General features: G+C 35.7%; 1 protein-coding gene across 4 annotated transcripts; it reads left to right on the top strand.

The window, feature by feature from the left end:
• The first annotated feature begins 6949 nt into the window (after positions 1-6949).
• Positions 6950-17580, top strand: HUA2 (Tudor/PWWP/MBT domain-containing protein). 4 transcript variants are annotated; one of them, XR_013740304.1, is made up of 11 exons: positions 6950-7373; positions 8211-8287; positions 8368-10296; positions 10397-10929; positions 11007-11119; positions 11217-11404; positions 11485-12452; positions 16093-16185; positions 16284-16405; positions 16517-16682; positions 17364-17580. XR_013740304.1 is itself a non-coding variant. In XM_079084923.1 (10 exons), the coding sequence occupies exons 1-9, from the start codon at positions 7260-7262 to the stop codon at positions 16352-16354; spliced, it is 4086 nt and encodes a 1361-aa protein (XP_078941049.1). In that variant the 5' UTR covers positions 6950-7259; the 3' UTR covers positions 16355-16400; positions 16517-16832. The 4 variants fall into 4 exon arrangements, 1 of the variants encoding a protein (XP_078941049.1); XR_013740305.1 differs by having other exon boundaries at positions 17343-17580; XR_013740303.1 differs by lacking the exon at positions 17364-17580 and having other exon boundaries at positions 16517-16832.
• Positions 17581-18434: the final 854 nt, after the last annotated feature.

Raw genomic sequence — 18434 nt, 5'->3', positions numbered from 1 at the left:
GTAAGACCTGAAACTTCGGGCTAGGGAATTAAGATATAATAAGTGATAGTTATTATAATTTGAACCCTCGAATAGGGAAATCGCTAGTCTCGCACGTCGCATACCACATATTATAAGTATTTTAGGGAATTTATCGGTAAGCAATAAAATGACAATTTAATAGAAGGTTATTTAGGAGAAATAATCTTAACCAAAGTTATAGTAGATGTGACAATGATTCTGTACATATAAACAACTTCGAAATCTGACTTCGTATAAAGAAATATGCTTCTTCAAAGTTTTGCGATTAAACCAACACGGCTAGGCGTATATGATGGGTTTTCTAGGTTATAACTAAGTGGCAGAAAAACTTAACCCTAAGTTCACATGCAACCTATTGGATCTAAGTTTTCTCTATTGAATGTAACAAAAAATTGAATATCAAGAACCCTAGGAATACTCTACCTTTTTCAAAATTCACAAAGGGATTAGGGTTTACATACCTTTTGATTATTGTTGTAAATAATCAATAAAATCCTTCTTGAACAAGCTCTAGAAAGAAAGCACCATAAATCTCGTGCCTTTGATGGCTCACACCCAAAACCCTAAAATGAAGAGGATATAGAGGGAGGATAAGGAAATTTCGTTCCTAATACTCTTAGGAATGTCATGAACGAAAATTGATGGCCTTGGGGGTCCTATTTATAGTTTATGTAACTTGCAGGCAAAACAATATTTGAATTGATTAAATAATAGATTTAATCTTAATTCAATTCCTTTCCTTTTATACAACCAGGAGGCTTCTGGAAACCATAGAAAGACTCCCAATTTCTTTCACCCCTTGGATGATTATAGAATTGCTTCTTTTTGTTCAACTATTGGACAATTACAATTCACCCCTTGCACATTTAATTAATTTCAGTTAAACCCAAATTAATTCTAGATTAATTATGATTAATAATTAATTAATTCTAACTGGTTTCTTAATAATTTATTAACCATATAAACAAATCAATTATTTAACTATTGATATCATGTTAATTTATTAATCACATAACAAATTAACATATCAATTATCTATTACCAATTAATATATATTAGCAAAACATTTTTCTCTCTCTCCTAATATAACTTATAACTATTTATGGTTATGAGGGCAACCCGAAAGGACTTTGTTTTTTAATTCAAGTATATACCAATTTAGTTATTGACTTAGACACCTTAATCCAACAGTATCGTGAAAATTGAGTTTTAGATAGATTTCTTATTAGCCTAAGCAATCTAAATGAAAGTTATGGTAATCATAAAACCGGGAGCGTGCATTTAGTGAACGTCCAAATTTGACTTCATACGATGAAGTTATGACTTTTCGAAGTTTCAACGTAATAGTACGGACACAGAAATCAAAATTCAAATTGGTTGAGTGTTAGAAGAAACAATCTAAATGAGAGTTGAAGATATCGTAATTAGGAGTTTGTCTATATAAAGACAGTTGAGAACGGAGTTTGTATGAAGAAGTTATGAATTTTACACGGTCATTTGTAGTGTAATATTTGTAGACTATTAAATTTAATATCGGATGAGAACTAGACAACGAAGTCAAAATGAAAGTTGTAGTACTCAGAAATACCTACACGTGGATATAAAGAACGTTGAAAATGGAGCTCATATGAACAAGATATGATTTTTTGAAGTTTCAGTTGTACCTACCCACTTTGCCACGTAGCACCACTAGACAATCATCACGTGCCATGTTTTGAGAATGAGGCTTTCCGACCACGATAGGGCGTGGCACGCTCCTTGTTAAGGCGTGACACGCAAGCTAAACATTTTGCCTATAAATTGCTTTCAGCTCCCATTACATTCCTCACACTTTCTAGATTTACTCTCAACTCCTTAGACCCGATTTTGAGGTCCTTCTTTGAGGTTTTGGAGTATTTCAATTTAGCAAAGCTCTGGGTATCTAGACTCGACTAGTAGAAGCTCTGAGGTCGGAGTTATGCCAATGCAATTTCCCGACTTTTATAAGGAAAATCTTTGTAAGTTAAGCTACGCTCATATTGCTTTCAGTATAACTTATATTTATATTCATAGTCGTTGTTATGAATTTATAAATTAGATTTATCAGTGATTCCAAGTCATTATATTTATGTCTAAGCTAGATTTAGTGAGGTGTTTAAAGTGGGATTTCCAAACAGTATACTCTGTATACCAAACAGACCCTACCTCCAATATGATCTTACCTTGTTGCTCCTTACTTGATATATCTTGATGTAAAGATTGAGATTATTGATGAACCTATACTATCATTAGTCGTAATAAATATGATACTAAGACTTAGTGATAATCATACGTAGGTCACATCAAAGGAAAAGTCAAGATGTTAAGCGGAGCGCTGCCGAGTTCACTAGTCATCCACTGTAACAAGTGAGTGCATAGTTACTTTCATCTTACACATAAATATGAAGTATTTAGATAATTAAGTGCTATGTGTGCGTATTATCTGTGATTGAAATCTTCTGTGTTAAATGAAACTATATGAGATGATTTTATGTAATCATATATGTATTTTCATACATACATGTATTTCATACTTATAGTATATGTTTATAAGCTATACACGTGCAGGTTTACAACATGTAGGTGCTAATCGATCATACATGTGCATGTTTACAACTTGCAAATGCTAATAAATTATTTTGCGGATAGGTCTACGACCTATCCGCATTGATGAACCGAACGCGGACAAGTCTAAGACTTGTAGGTGTTACTGAACTGTACATGGGCATGCCCTTGACCCCTAGATGTTATGGAACCACATACGGACAGGACTACAACCTGTAGGTATGAATGAATTATTCATGTGGGTACTCTCTTTATCCCATGGTTGTCAACACATATTTTTAAGGAATCCCCGAAGCAATATTGTTTACTTAGAGATCCTTTAGGATAGATCCCTTGAGATAATCAGTTTAGGAACGGAGAGTGAGAATAACGGGAACGGGTAACCGGGTTATTTATTTGATGCAAAATATATAATTATAACAAATTAATTATAATATTGTGGATTGAAAACCATATGTACTCACTAGGGTTTCCAACCTGACCCACTTAGTTTCTTTGTATCAAAGATATTGGTACGAAGGTATATAATGTTTGGATCTGATGGGTGATTGGAGGAAATACAGGCCATTAGATGTTGTAAGGCCAATAGTGAATATGTTTATCTTATGTTTTCTTGTATCAGTTATGACATCCCAGGTTTTTAATAAATCAATAAAAACATTTCTTTGGAAATATTTTTTATGGGAAAAATTCCGCAAGATAAAGAATACTCTGTTTTAAAATAAGCATAAATAAAAATGTATTTTCTGACTAAAAACATAAAACGACACAAATGGCCGTTACTAACAACTATAAAAGGCATGAAAAAGTAATCATCACAAGTAATAGTTTTCATGATGCCCTGATTTACTACGTAGAGTGTCTGATTCTATGCTTGATCATGGTCTCATGTACATCATCCCTCCCATGTAGGCCTATGTAAATAAGTGATGAAAATCTGCAATCAGTATAATGGTAAAGTGTTACTATCATACATTAAGAGTCTTGATATTTATATATATTTATGATGTTGTCCTCAAAACATATTTATATCTTGGTGCAAACTATGCATTGAAGAATGTCATTTATATTCCATACCTAAAGATAATGCTATTATTAGAGAGATAATTAGACGATGAAGGTTCTCATGTTGATTTTGGAGGTCACCAATAAAAGGTGATAAAGGGAAATTTAATAGTTACATACGGTAAAAATATGGTACCTTACATATGGTTTTAGTATATATAGACGAAGCAATTGTGACTCTTGAGTATGCATATGAATCCATTAAGACACTTAATCATATGAGTGCGAAATGAATGAATATATTGGCTTTCATAGGAACAATTCCAAATTTTAATACACGTGAATGTTGATTTGTGTTCTAAACAAAGTGATAAAGGCTAGGAGAACATCACTCAAGTCTACAAAACCGAAGTTGATTCATAATGACAAATTGGAGTTGGTTCATAATGACACCATTGTTGGAAATGGTGTCCAATGTCATTAACTGTTTAGGTGATATTTATAATAATAACATGATCCTTTTAGGTTGGCCTCATGACCCAAATAACATAAGGAAACTAAGATTAATAATATGTTAATTTATTAAGGAATTAATAAATTAATTAAAAATTATTTTGGTAATTAATTAAAAGGGCTTGAATATTAATTAATCATTAGGATTAATTGGAATATTCTAGAAGCCTCTGGATGCATAAAGGTTGACGATTTCTATATCCTTTATATATAAATAAGGTTGGTTTGAATCAGATAAGGATAAACCTTAGAGCCAATTATTCCATCTCTTAAATTTGTCCAACCTCTGTCTCTCAAACTATCCAAATCCAAAAATCACAACTTCTTTCCAAGGGTTGGTGATTTTCTAATAAACCCTAATTTATGGGTTCTTTCTTTTGCTATTTGGTGTGTGAGTCTGATTCCATTATAGTGGTTTTCTTTTGGATCCTTCATCTTGCAACAAGCTGTCACGTACGAGATCACAAGGAAGTGAATATGAGGTTAGTAATCTTTATTTTTGTTGTTTTTCAAAGTATGTTGCTATAATAGTAAAACATAGATCAACTTTTGATTTTCCGCTACCTATAAGTTGTGTACTTGATGCTAATAATCTCCAACAGCGGTATCAGAGCATAACTATTTTGATTATGAGCACAAAACTTTGTAAAAACTAAAGACAAAAAACCTGTTAATTGACAGACGTGACACGCTTTCTGTAGGGCGCAACGCACCTACCAAGATTTTCATGTTTCAGGATTTTGACTAATTTCGAAAAACTGGGGATAAGCCTCTATTTTAAAATATTATTTTAACTGGATAAATCTGATAATTAATTTGAATATTGTTTAGTTGGAATTTTAAATTTGAATATTTAATTAATTATATTTGAATATTATCTAAACCAGATTAAAATTTAAATATTATTTAAACCAGATTAAAATTTAAATATTATATTGAACTTTATTTAATAAGAAAATTAAATTAGAAAGACAAAATTATTAATTTAAAAGTTTAAATTTATTATTTGGTATTATTTACTGTATGCAAAATCGTAAATACCACATGTGTCCTCACATATGTTTCGTAAATATTATCTATACTATATGTTTCGTGCTTACCTCCCTCGCCGCCAATAGTATTTTGAGAGTGGAGTTATCGAAGACTAATAAACTCATTTACTCATGTACATAACCACAATAATAGATAGATACAAATAAACAAAAACATAAAAATAGCCGGTTAAACATCGTGATAACATGAAAGAACGCAAAATAATTGCTACCATTCACATATAATAACAAAAAAGCATATCTTAGTTCATTTGCTTGCTATACCATAAAGAATGTGAAAAAACACAAAATAATTCCCACCGTTCATGTATAATAACCGAAAAGGCATATTTTAGATTATCGACTTGCTTTATTATAGAAATAAACATGTTTTTTTGGGTCATGACGGCCGAATATAAAAACGCTACACATTTTCCATGGTAAGTTCTCTAAGTGAATCATATGATTTTCATGTGCTAGCTATGAAATATTGCCTAAGAACAAATACACTCATGGTAGGACATAAGATTTACATACATACATCCCACACATAATGTATAATCATAAAAAATCAATAATAATAATAACGATATATCCAATTGGGGATGAGAATTTGGCCCGAAAACCCGAACCGAACCGAAAACCGAACCGAACCGAACCGAATTAGACCCGAATAAGCAATTTGATTCGGTTTTCGGGTATCTATATAAGGCTTATTCGGTTTTCGGGTTATTCGGTCCGGGTTACCCGAATAAGGGCTTATTCGGTCCAAAAGGACCGAACCGAATATGAAAAGTCACATTTTTTTCCTAACACGATTGCTTATTCGGTCTTCTTTTCTATCGATCGTTACCCAACAAAACCCACGTAATACACCAAAAAAAATCAACGAAATCGAATTCGATCATCTGTATTACACCAAATCGACAGTAGCGTATTACACCAGATCGACGAGTCGACGACATTACTCTTTGATCGATTGAGATTTTTCTCATCCTTGCGACATTACTCTTTGATCGACAGTTACGGCTGCTGCCCTTGCAACTTGCGATAACCTGGACTCATTGATCGATTATCACTAGTTCAAAGTTCAAACTTCAAAGTCCATTCACGATAAGAAAAAAAAAAGTCAGCCCTTGCGTCTGGAAAATATAATCGTGTCCTCATCCTTGTTTTCTAGTTTCTAGTGTGATCAAAATCCATTCAAGTCATCTAAAATTGGGTTCCAAATCAAGAAACTCAAGTAAGTATTTGTATCTTAATCTACTACTCAATCTTTCAATGTGTTATTATGTATGTTACTCATTGAAATTTGAATGTGTTAATCTACTACTCAATCTTTTAATTTGTTTCTTTAAAAGATTTGTTATGAAATCATAAGCTACAAAAGTCATACAAAATACAATATTTATAATCACATTCTAAATGTTATTTGAGTTATTCGGCTCCTTAATCATTTTGTACATGTTATTTGGGTTATTCGGGTCGGAACCAAACCGAACCGAATAATACTCGAACCAAACCGAACCCGTATTGCTTATTTGGTTCGGTTTTCGGTTCATACAATTACTCTTATTCGGTTTTCGGTTTATTCGGGTTCGGGTCGGTTCGGTTCGGTTCCGACCCGAATAACATGCCTATATCCAAGGGCTTATGAAATCAGGATCATTGATTTGTTTTTCTTTTTCATGTTATGATTTTAACCAATATTTCATTTGATATAAGATCCTATATGACGTATTAGCATTGTAATATTTATGAGTGCATACATACAGGTATTTACTTCACAAAATACTCTTTTATCACCCCACCCCCACCCCAACTCGCTCTCTTTCATCCACCGCCTCAACAAAATCCCCTGTCCTTCCGGCTACGGAATCTTCCGAGACACAGGCAACAGCCGTTTTATCCTCCCTTCATAGTTTTCACCGGTGTCTCCGTCGCCGATCCCCTTACGTCCTCCCTTGATGAGCCTCCGCTCACCCCGCCGCAACCAGGGTTTTTGTTTTATACCGATTAGTTAGGTTTCCGATCAGTCATTCGAAAAACGTTGTGCGTCTTTGTTTCTCTCTTCTCTGTTAGGGCTTTTTAAGCGAAGGACGCCCTATGGCTCCTGGGCGGAAACGTGGAGGAGCAAAAGGAGCCAAAACAAAGAGTCAGTTAAATTTGGGCGATCTTGTTCTCGCTAAGGTCAAGGGTTTTCCTGCATGGCCTGCCAAGGTTAGATTAACAATGATGATTAAACATGATGCATTGGCTATAATTCGATTCAATTTCATATATTGCTGCTCTTGTTTTAGTTTTGTTTGAAGAAAGGAACTTTTACGTCTCTCCCTTAGTTAAGATGTGATCGCTTCTCTATTAATTTGTTATGTTGAATTTAATCTCTTATTGAGACTTGTTAATTTACCACTTGAATTACTCTTCTAATATCTCGTAGGCTGTGGAGGGTGGTATACTTCTGGATTTTATTTTGGTGGTTAGCTAAGCCGTTGTCGTTCAGTTAACTGCTTTTTGTCGATCGCGTCAATATCCCTAATTCAACTTAGGCCGCTTTAGTTTTCTAGCTTCTAACTGATGTAAGTATGTAACCATTGGATTGGTCATAATATGAACGCAATTTTGATTTAGGATCTTTATTTCGTTTTCCAGTTTAACTTGGCTTATTGGTGTATCAACCACATCTGCTGAACTAGACTAGTACTCATTCTCATCCTAGAAGCCACTTGAATTGAAGTACCCATTTAAACGTTCTGCTTGGGTGATGTTATTATGGAAAATTGTCTAAAGATGCCTCTTGGATGTGTTTTGACGCGAGTCATGTGCCATGTTCCCTCGAGGGTCTAATATCTTGAGGACTCTAATATTGCACCAACATTGGTTAAGTTATCAATTCTTGAAATGAAATTCTGAGAAGATAAATGTACATTTGTGGGGTTTATGCTTCATGTTGTGCAGCTTACATCATTGTGTCAGTTGCCACATGGTGTATAGATAAACTTCTGTTAGCAGGCTTCTTAAAGCTTTTTGTTTGCTTGTGTCCCCCTTTTTATGCAGATCAGCAGACCTGAAGATTGGAAACGAGCTCCTGATCCGAAGAAATATTTTGTACAGTTCTTTGGTACCGAAGAAATGTAAGCTATTGTTACTTTGAAGTATTTGCAATTATTACCCTTAAAAGTGTAATATTTATCCAGATGTTTCTTTATTGCAGAGCTTTTGTAGCTCCAATCGATATTCAACCATTTACCAGCGAGTCAAAAAACAAATTACTGGATAGATGTAAAGGAAAAACAGTCAAATACTTTTCCCAAGCTGTGAAGGAAATTTGTAGCATATTTGAAGATTCACAGAATAAGAGTTCCGATTCTATAAAAGAAGATAATGATGGACAGAGTTTTCAGCCTGATACCAATTCTACAGAGATGGTAGATGATGGAATGACTGGTGATGGACCCAGTGGCGAAACATCTTTTAATGATACTGTAAATCATGGCCCTGGATTAGAACGGTGCTCTCATATAAACAGGGAAATGGAATATGAGGATGTGAAGCCTAGTGTCTCACCTAATGTTAATGATATTTCTCCATCTGCTGTTTCCACCAAAAAAAGAATTGAACTTTGCAATGATGAGGTAACTTCACCCAAGAAGGAGAGTACATCCACATCCGGTCATAATAAAAATTCAACATCTGGACTGAAGGTAGAAATAAATGGGCAGAAGTCGAATAGGATTGAAAGAGCTCCAAAGAAAAAACACGATGATGATGATGATGATGATGGAATAAACAAAATGCATAGTCAAGCAGGTGTCAGTTCCTCTGTTCAGACCAGTCATCTTGAATCCACTGTCACTGAGAACTCAAAGGATGGAATACGAAGAATTTCCTCGCATGGGATCAAGAATGAAGAAAACCCAGAATTTGGTGGTAATATTAAAAAAACAAAAAAGATATTTAAAGTCAAAACAAATCTTGGGGTGGCTAATAATATATCAAAGGATGTTGAAGGAGAACCTACAGAGCGAAACAATACTGAACTTACTGGAAGGAAAATAAAGTCTGAGCCTGGGGGAGGGAAAGATAATCTTGTTAATAATGGAGTTTTGCATCCTACAAAAAGGTCCAAGTGCACGGATGAACCCCCAAAAAAGTCTCAAACATACAGGAAAAACGACCTTTCTGGCAAAGGAGGCAATGAAGAAGTCAAAAAGTCAACACCTAGTTTGAAAATGAAAAACCGTTTGGCATCCAAGGGGCAGACAAATGGAGTTGATTCTGGAGTTGTTGGTGATGAAGATGTTCTGCCACCTACAAAACGCCGTAAGCAGGTGGTGGAGTCCATGTCTGGTGCAGAAAACTCTACACCTAGAAAGGGGGAAAGTTCTGATGCTGCTAAACCTGTTACAACTCAAGTTTCCTTGAAGAGGAGAGCTGTGCGTATCTTTGATGACGATGAAGATGAGCCAAAGACACCTGTGCATGGAAGGTCAACTAAAGGAGTTGATGGAGTCTCAAATATTCCAGTACCTGTTGATGAAGTTGCTGCAGTGACTGAAGCTATTCAAGATTCTTCTATTGTCAAAAACTTAAAGCCTTCATCACCTACTTCTCTGCAAGATAATACAGGAGTAGTTGAGGGGCAGTTCCGTCATACTCCTGAGAAAGCAGAATCTGAAAAGAAATCATCTGAAGAGGCTCTAAAGGTTTTCGTCTCTCCTGTCAAGTCGCCTATGGTAGAATCTCTAAAAGCAACCAAGTCCTTGGTCTCTCCAGTCAAGTCGCCCATGGTAGAATCTCTTAAAACAAGCAAGTCCGTGGTCTCTCCTGTCAAGTCGCCTATGGTAGAATCTCTTAAAAGAAGCAAGTCCTTGGCCTCTCCTATGAAATCGCCTATGGTAGAATCTCTTAAAGCAAACAAGTCCTTAGGCAAGGTTTCTGGAAACAAGAAAGTTCAAGCAGGGCCTTTTAAGGCTTCAAGTGGGATTTCTGATCGTTCTCAGAATAATGCAGTAAATGAGAGAAGTAGGCCTGTTGTTTCCGGTGAGAAGCAGAAATCTAACCGAAAATCAACTTCACGGGTGACTGATTCTGCAGCTGTTTTGAGGAAACCTAACGATAGCAACTTGCTATCTAGCGAAAGGTGTGCTAGAAATAATGAATGTGACTCTGTTATTATTATTATTATTATATTACACATCTTTTCTTGGTGCTAAATTTCATTGCTCCTCTTCGTAACACAGGTTGGAATTTGGTGATTCAAGAAGTGCAGAATCAAGTAAGTCCATGAAGCATCTGATAGCAGTTGCCCAGGCAAAAAGAAAACAAGCTCAATCACAAAACCATGGGCACGATGGTCTTAATTATACACATGTTGCAACCACTGAAGCAATTGTGAGAAGTCCTGGTTCTGTTTCTGCTGTTCAGCCCATCCCACCAGGTCCTGGAATTGTGGTTCAACAACTTGATGATCAGCCGGATTCTGCAGAGTTTGAGGAGACAAGGACAAGCTCAGGACATCAGGGCTCTCTTAGTGGTGGAACTGAGGCAGCTGTTGCTCGTGATGCTTTTGAAGGAATGATAGAAACACTATCAAGAACAAAAGAAAGCATTGGCCGTGCAACACGCCATGCAATTGACTGTGCAAAACATGGCATTGCCAATGAGGTTGTGGAACTTCTTACTCGCAAGTTGGAAAATGAATCCAGCTTTCATCGAAGAGTGGATCTCTTCTTTTTGGTGGATTCCATCACTCAGTGCTCACATTCACAGAAAGGTATATAAAAAGATCATCCTCTCGTATGTTTCTGTTTTTATCTGATTTTGTGCTCTTTACTTGTGATGTTGCTTCAGGCATTGCTGGAGCCTCTTATATTCCTACTGTTCAAGCAGCATTGCCACGTCTTTTAGGAGCTGCTGCTCCACCAGGTGCCAGTGCTCGTGAGAATCGTCGGCAATGCCTTAAGGTGATTGTTTTGTTTTGTTTCTTTCTTGCAGATTTCTACAAATTGGGTTGTGATTTTTTTTTTCTCAACAGACATTGAGTTGATGTTTATTTTATAGGTTCTAAAATTGTGGCTTGAGAGGAAAATTTTACCTGATACTTTACTTCGAAGCTACATAGAGGACATTGGAGCTTCAAATGATGATGCTTCTGCTGGGTTCTTCTCCAAGCGTCCGTCTCGATCTGAACGGGCTGTGGATGATCCGATCAGAGAAATGGAGGGCATGCTTGTTGATGAATATGGGAGGTGTGAAAGAATTCTTTTAACTTTATCTTCAAGAATTGAAGCATTTCAAGAAGTTTATATAAATTTTCTGACTTTTTCAGCAATGCGACGTTTCAATTGCCTGGTTTTCTGTCGACTAATGTCTTTGAAGAGGAAGACGATGATGATATTCTAAACTTTTCACATAAAGAAAGCACTGATAAATCAACACCAGTGGTAAGCCCGGGCACAGGAGAACTTGAAACGTGTTCAGTAACCCCAAATGACAGACGCCACTGTATCTTGGAGGATGTGGATGGTGAACTTGAAATGGAAGATGTATCTGGACATCCGAAAGATGATAAATTCATGACAGGTGGTGGTTACAAGGCTGTTCAGCAGGAGGAAGGTGGCTCAGACAGGACAATGGATGCAGCCTCAAATAATTCCAATGAGGTGTCCCCTTTTCGTGAGGGCTCCCCACCTCTTCCTCCTGATTCTCCCCCTCCCACTCCTCCCTTGCCTTCTTCGCCACCACCACCTCTGTCACCGATGGTGCCACCGCCTCCATCCTCCCCTTCGCCTCCATCACCACCCCCACCCCCGCCTCCTCCACCCCCACCTCCTTCACAAGCATATCCTCTTCCCCCACCACAAGCGCCGTTTTCTCAACCATCGTTTGGGGCTCGTCTTGGAGCTCATGTTGATTCTGCTGTCCGAGGCGAAATGTTTCCCTTTGTGCCAGCTGTAGCCTCCAGTTCACGTGTAGAGTATGTACATGAAACATATACAAATCCTCAGGCTTCTCAATCAAACCAACAGCTGCAGACCGCTAATGTACCTTTGCCTCCAAGAGCGTTTCAACCTCCCATGTTGCCTCAGAATGCTGCTGGTCAATTTCAATATCCCAAGCCTGGAATGCTGCAGCATCCATACCCACCTCTATATGGATTAACAAAACCTCCTGATGCCCCGAGGAGATATGGTGCTGATGAACAATGGAGACCGCCTTCAAATGAGTTCAGCACTGATAATCAGCGTGGTGCTTGGAGGATTTCACTATCCTCGGGTCCTTCTTTTGCTCAGGAAGGTGTGTAACTTTACTTTTTAACATCTTTGTGTAGCTAGTGCTTATAAGAGGTTTACCCTTTCTGTGCTTTAGTTGATGTTTAGCAATGCTATGCTTTATGTTTTGGATGTGCTTTCGGTATATACTGCCCTCAATTGTATTATGGGTCTTCTGTATGCAACGAGGATTATATTTGAATGTGGATATGGATCTTGTGTGGGTAATGGTGACTAGATGTACACATTTTTCTAGAACATGTATGCCTCTGGTATAGTATTAAGAAATACCCATGATATCTGAATATGTATCTTAGTAGTTTTTGAAATGGTGAATGGATCATAGTGGGCAACATAAGGCAGAGTTGGATGACTTAAGTGAGTGATGTATCAATGTTCCATAATTAGAATCTAAATCTATGACTCTATGAGTTAATTGGTAGAACCTGGCTGCTATTGAAAGAATTTTGATAGTTAAGTTTGTGGCGCATGAAAGAATATTTTTGGATCAAATCCGTAGGTAATGATAGAAAAGGTAAATTACAACAGCAAGGTAGGATGATCCTTGAATTTTATGGTGAAGAACATTCTGATGTCAAAGCTTGACTGCTGTCCTTACTATCCTCTTACAATTGCACTTGGAGACCCCTGCAAAATTCTGAAGGGTGCAAATTATACTTGCCACATACTGGGTGCAATAACTACAGGCCGGGAGACTTGGTACATATGACCTTATGAATCTCGAGCTTTGATGACATGTGAATATCAAAATGATTGATGGAAATCAAAAAGGATATAAAAAGAAAGAGAAGAGTAGATGACAGTGATTAGTGTAGTCTGTCGCATAATGTTTTATTCTGCTAACTTGCAAGAAGACATATACTAGTGGGCAGTGGCAACTGAAGCCCTCAAGAATACAAGAGCTACCACCAATAATCTTTTCTTTGAATGATCTGTTTCTATAATAAATGAGTTATAGCTGCTACGGTCTTGCTAATGAGGACTATAATAGATAAGCTTATAGGATCATTGAATTTTCTGTTGAACTTTAGTGATCTATGGGGATGCTAAGAGACCTAGGATACTTTATAGCTTTGTAACTCCAATAGTGTTTAGGCAAAGGCCAACATTACCGGTATTATATAGTTTCTTGGTGCATACACATGAGGATTGCAATTTATGAGGTGGTGTTATGCAACTGTCAATCTTATAATGAATCATGTCAAAGACAAAAATTAAAAGTATGGTATGGACAGCACAATAAACATCTCGTAGGGGATAATGGTGCATTTCTGTTGGCATCTTATTTGTCAGCTAAGTCCACATGAAAGAAAAATATGATTAGCGAACAAGTGTAGCTGGGAAGCCAGCTTGTGGACAAAGGGTAGTTTTGATTCCAACATCTACTTCTGTATGTAATTGTTGGTTTTATCACACATGGAGTTAGGTGTCTATCACTGTAATGCATATAAAATTTGAATGTGCGTTCCCTGGTACTTGAGTTAAAAGAAGTTATCTTAGTAGAAGGAAACGACTTGAGATGTAAGTTGATTAGTCACTATTGCACATGAGAAGGCTTAGAATGACCACTTAGGTATTTAGCTTATTAGAGGAGAAAAAGGACACTGAGAAGTACAGAATAGGAATCCTAATCCCAGGACTTAAAAGTCTGCACCTTGGTGTTGTGGTGTTCTTAGTATGATAAACCAGGCACTAGGTGTGTGCCCCCTCTGACTAGCATAGTGCTTTTAATCACTTTGATTTATCATTTTATCTTGTATGCTTTTCTCTGAGAAAACTTCTTTTTTCTTTTACCTATAAATTTATATAGTACTTGTCTTGTTACGGAGTTTGATGTAGAATCTTATAAAGAAGGTAATAATTGGTGAGAAGAGTACAGAGCAGACATTTTCTATAAGATTCTAATCTGGATCTTATACCAATATAGTGAAGGGTAATGGGATTGGATAAGAAAAATGAAAGTCAGAGATAACAGCTACCATTTTGAAGAAGAGGTCAGGATGATCAAAACGACAAACATAATGAATAAGCTTACGATTACAATGGGGGATTCTAGAGTTTTACACCTAACATCAATGCATATAGAAGGGTATGCCTGATTTTAGAAGTATAAATCCGACTCATCTCCTAGTCAGTTGAGCAGGATGAACCAATTCTATCAATTTGCATAAAGGAAAATATCCTTCTGGAAAGTGATTCCTTACTTGGGAAAGAGTTTTTAAAGCGAGAATGGAGAATTGGTCAAAAAACCCTTTCATTAATTTTGTTGTTTCTTGGTTGCGTGATTATTTGTATATTCAAGTCCTCAGAGAGAATTAGAGGGGATAAGTGACATGGAAGAAGACCCTTGTATAAGGTCTTATGCTATTTCTGGGTAACACTTTGAATATCTGAGAAATAATCAAATTACTACCAAACCTGCTAATAATAACTATCAACATGATTTCTTAGTACCTGATACTTTAATGATTCCAAGGCAACTTATGGTTTTGGAGCATTTGTTGCTGAGATAAAGATCTCTATAGGATACAGATACACATCCCACTTGTGACATGTTATTCTTGATGATCAAATAAATAGAATTTTACAGCTACGTTTCCTCTTATCTGCAATTCAAGTATCTTTTGTCTTACCATCAGAAGTGCAAAAAACCCTTCATGTTTTAATATGAGTATCGATCCCCAGCCTTGCTACTCAATTCAATAATCTTAGAAAAATGTTGTTCAAATTGTTAACTTCTACTCAGACGCCTTGATCTAGTTGAATTGGTGGACGGCTGAGAAAGAAAGAAAGCTGTGTTATAAAGGGATTGTTTGATCGATTACTTACCAAGTTCTTGTGAAACTTGAGTATGACCAATCAGAAAATCATTGTTGCTATGTTCCTTTTCTGTTTTTATTGATCAGTGGTGAAGAAGCTCTGTTATAGATGCTTCTTCTGTTTCTGTATGAACTACTAGCAAGAGTGATAAAAGTTATTTATGGGCTTTATCTGCAAGTTGATGGGCTGCACTTTTTTTTTTTTTTTTTTTTTTTTTTGCTTTATACCATGTCAATGCAGTTGCAATTTACAAAAGTAGAAGTTCATTCCACTTGAGACCTCCAAAATCACCTAATGAAAAGAAATGCTAATTCACATCAGTATTAGACCATTATGTGAAGATCAAGCCTACATCTAGTTTTGTATAAACGAAGAAGAAAGTGATTTTGAGAATGATGTTATAAACGAATTTTCTGTATCTAAAAGACACATTACTCCGAAAACCAACTAGACTTAAAATCCCATGATACTTTATCAGATAAATGAAGTATGAAGGACAAGGAGGACCAAAATGAATTAAAAGGTAGTCTCAGTATCATATGTTCTGTTAAGGGAAAAATACATATGATTGATTTAGTGTAGTCAATAGTTGTTGCCATTCTGCTAAGAATTCTTTTATCATATCTCAGTGGTGAGTGTTGTGGTAACACTCACACCTGGGCCTCTGATCCTGCTTTTTGGCTTGAAAACAACAGTTTCTCTCCAGTTTAACTAACATGAATAAAGCAGTCCTATTATCCATTTAAATTAGGCAACTCAACTATTGTACAGTTGTAGTAGATGTTAAGTAGTTATTTTTGAGTAATTGGTTTGGTGTGTGTCAGGCTATTTTCGAGCACCTATGGAGAGACCCCCAGGCCCAGCAAATAATAATGTTGGTTTTCAACCCACGGTTCCAGGTGGAGCTCCAATTCCAGGTGATTTAAGCAAGCAATTATTATATTTATTGTTTATCTTATGGATGATGGTTGGTGGATCTTGACTTGTGCTTAATATTAATATTAACTCCATTCAGGCCATAGTGGTTCGATGATGATGCCATGTCGGCCTGACATATCATCACTCAACTCTTGGAGGCCACCTTAAGATATAGGTGCAGCTAGCCCAAGACATGGATACATCAATCGTACATGTAATGTAAGCTCCTTGTAATAATTAATAATTAATAATTAATAAACAACAAGAACGGTGTAAAAAAATGGTACTTGGAATAATTTGAAAGTTTTTTTGGTTGCATTGTGTGTCCAGTTGTAGGTGGGTTGTCATGACATGACTCATAAAGATTGGAAGATATGGGTGCGTGCCTCCTTTTTTCTGTTTGATGGGAGGGAGTTGTGATTTGTGAAGGAAGGGGGGCATTGCAGATTGTATATTCTTCTAGTGTTTTCTCTTGACAAATGCTTCCCGAACGAGTGTAAGCCCGCATCACTCATTTCATACTACTACATTCATTCAACTAATGTAAACTAGAAGAAGATATATACTCTACTTACTACTACTACTCACTCACTACTATATAAGTCATTTATCTTTACAACTAAATGAGAAGAGTTATATTACTACATCCCTTGCCATCTCAGCTCAAATACAAATACACTATTCACTATTCTTATGCTGCTTCTGCTTTTTAACTCCTTTCTTACTTGTTAATAACATTAGCCCCCTATGTGTATTTGAAATCTTTTTGTATTTTGACTTTTCCCACTTAGTGATTGATATGTGGGTCATTTCACCTTTGCACAAGGATTATGATGCTTTGTTTTGTAAAATCAAAGACAAGCCATCTTTTTTGTTTAATTAGCTAGTCTTTGGTATGACAGGAATGGAATGGCTCATTCCACTAAGATGAAATAAGTTCCTGATTCCTTCCATTTTCTTATTTTTCATCCCATCATGGAATGGAGTGAAAGTTATAATTCAACACTTCTTTTTTGCTTTTTAATGAGGCAATTTTTCATCAAGTTGAAGATTTTTTCCCCCCCTAAAATGTGACTAATTTTTTACATTGAAATCTTTTTTGCTTTTTATGTAAATAGTAACTTGTAGATTTATACAAAAATAATATACAATGTAGTGTTATTTTCTATTTATGTAGGAATGGGATGGGAGTATTCCTCGTGAAATGTGATTCTTTTTTGTGGGCTAATTTTCATTCCATGGGCAAGCTCTATTTTTATTTATTTATTATTTTTAATTCCTTGAGGGAGTATAATGATATATTATAAATTACTTTTCTATTTATGTAATCTTCAATAACAATTTGTCAAAGCATCAGACTTCAGTTAAATCAAAATTTTGTGTTTTTTCCAAAAGTAACAAATAATGTTTTTCTTATTATAATTCTATTTTATGATTTCATGGTATTTAATTCTATTTAAGTTTTCATTTTTGCAAACAATTATTTCAAAGGGATAAATTGATTATTTGAAATACATGTAGTACATATATTAAACTACTTGAAAATTTCTTATATGTAACTTTTTATTTGATTTTAGAATCTTTATAAAGATAACAATTTATTATCAGTTTATCAATTTAAATTATTTTGTTTTTTAATGGTATGTAATAAACGTGTTTTGAATTGTGACCCATTCCATTACTTTTGTTCATTATATTCATTTGTTATTACTTTCTATCATAAAGTCGATTCTTTTAGGTGTTTATTCTGAGTACTGAGGGAGAAAATGGGGACATAAATGGATTGTGAATGTGGTTCCAAATTCCAAACCGATTTGTTTTTTTTTTTTTTTTAATTATTCTAACATCAAGTTTTAGTCACTCCTCCACTGTAGTTTTTGTTTAGTTTGGTAATTTATTGTTAACTTGTGTCTGGTATCCTCAGTCATAAAACAAGGTTTAAATTTTGCCCATTCTTAATCTTGTTTGGTACAAATAGTCCCCACCCACCCCCCTTCTAGGGGTGAGCTCGGTTCCGGAACTGAATAGGACCAAAAAATCGCAAATTACATATATTCGGTTTGCAATCGGTTCCATCTTCTTTTGTGCCTACTTGGGACAAGGAGCAACAAATGCAAGACCGATCTGTTTTCCAAAACATAAAACAAGTAAGATCTTGTTACCTGATTTTAACCCACTTCATTCAATAATATTTGCATCAAATATTATCTTTTAATGGTTACTTTACTTTTAATAATAATAAAAAAAA

Source organism: Lactuca virosa, chromosome 3, assembly GCF_052849685.1.
Source record: "Lactuca virosa cultivar CGN04683 chromosome 3, Lactuca_virosa_CGN04683_v6, whole genome shotgun sequence".
Classification (NCBI taxonomy): Eukaryota; Viridiplantae; Streptophyta; class Magnoliopsida; order Asterales; family Asteraceae; genus Lactuca; species Lactuca virosa.
The sequence above is the reverse complement of the archived record's forward strand: the minus strand, read 5'-3'. Positions and strand labels throughout refer to the sequence as shown.

Coding starts and splice junctions, on each gene's coding strand:
- HUA2 (XM_079084923.1), top strand. CDS start 7,260: ATGGCTCCTGGGCGGAAACGTGGAGGAGCAAAAGGAGCCAAAACAAAG. Junction 7,374..8,210: donor TTCCTGCATGGCCTGCCAAG/GTTAGATTAACA, acceptor CTTTTTATGCAG/ATCAGCAGACCTGAAGATTG. Junction 8,288..8,367: donor TTCTTTGGTACCGAAGAAAT/GTAAGCTATTGT, acceptor TCTTTATTGCAG/AGCTTTTGTAGCTCCAATCG.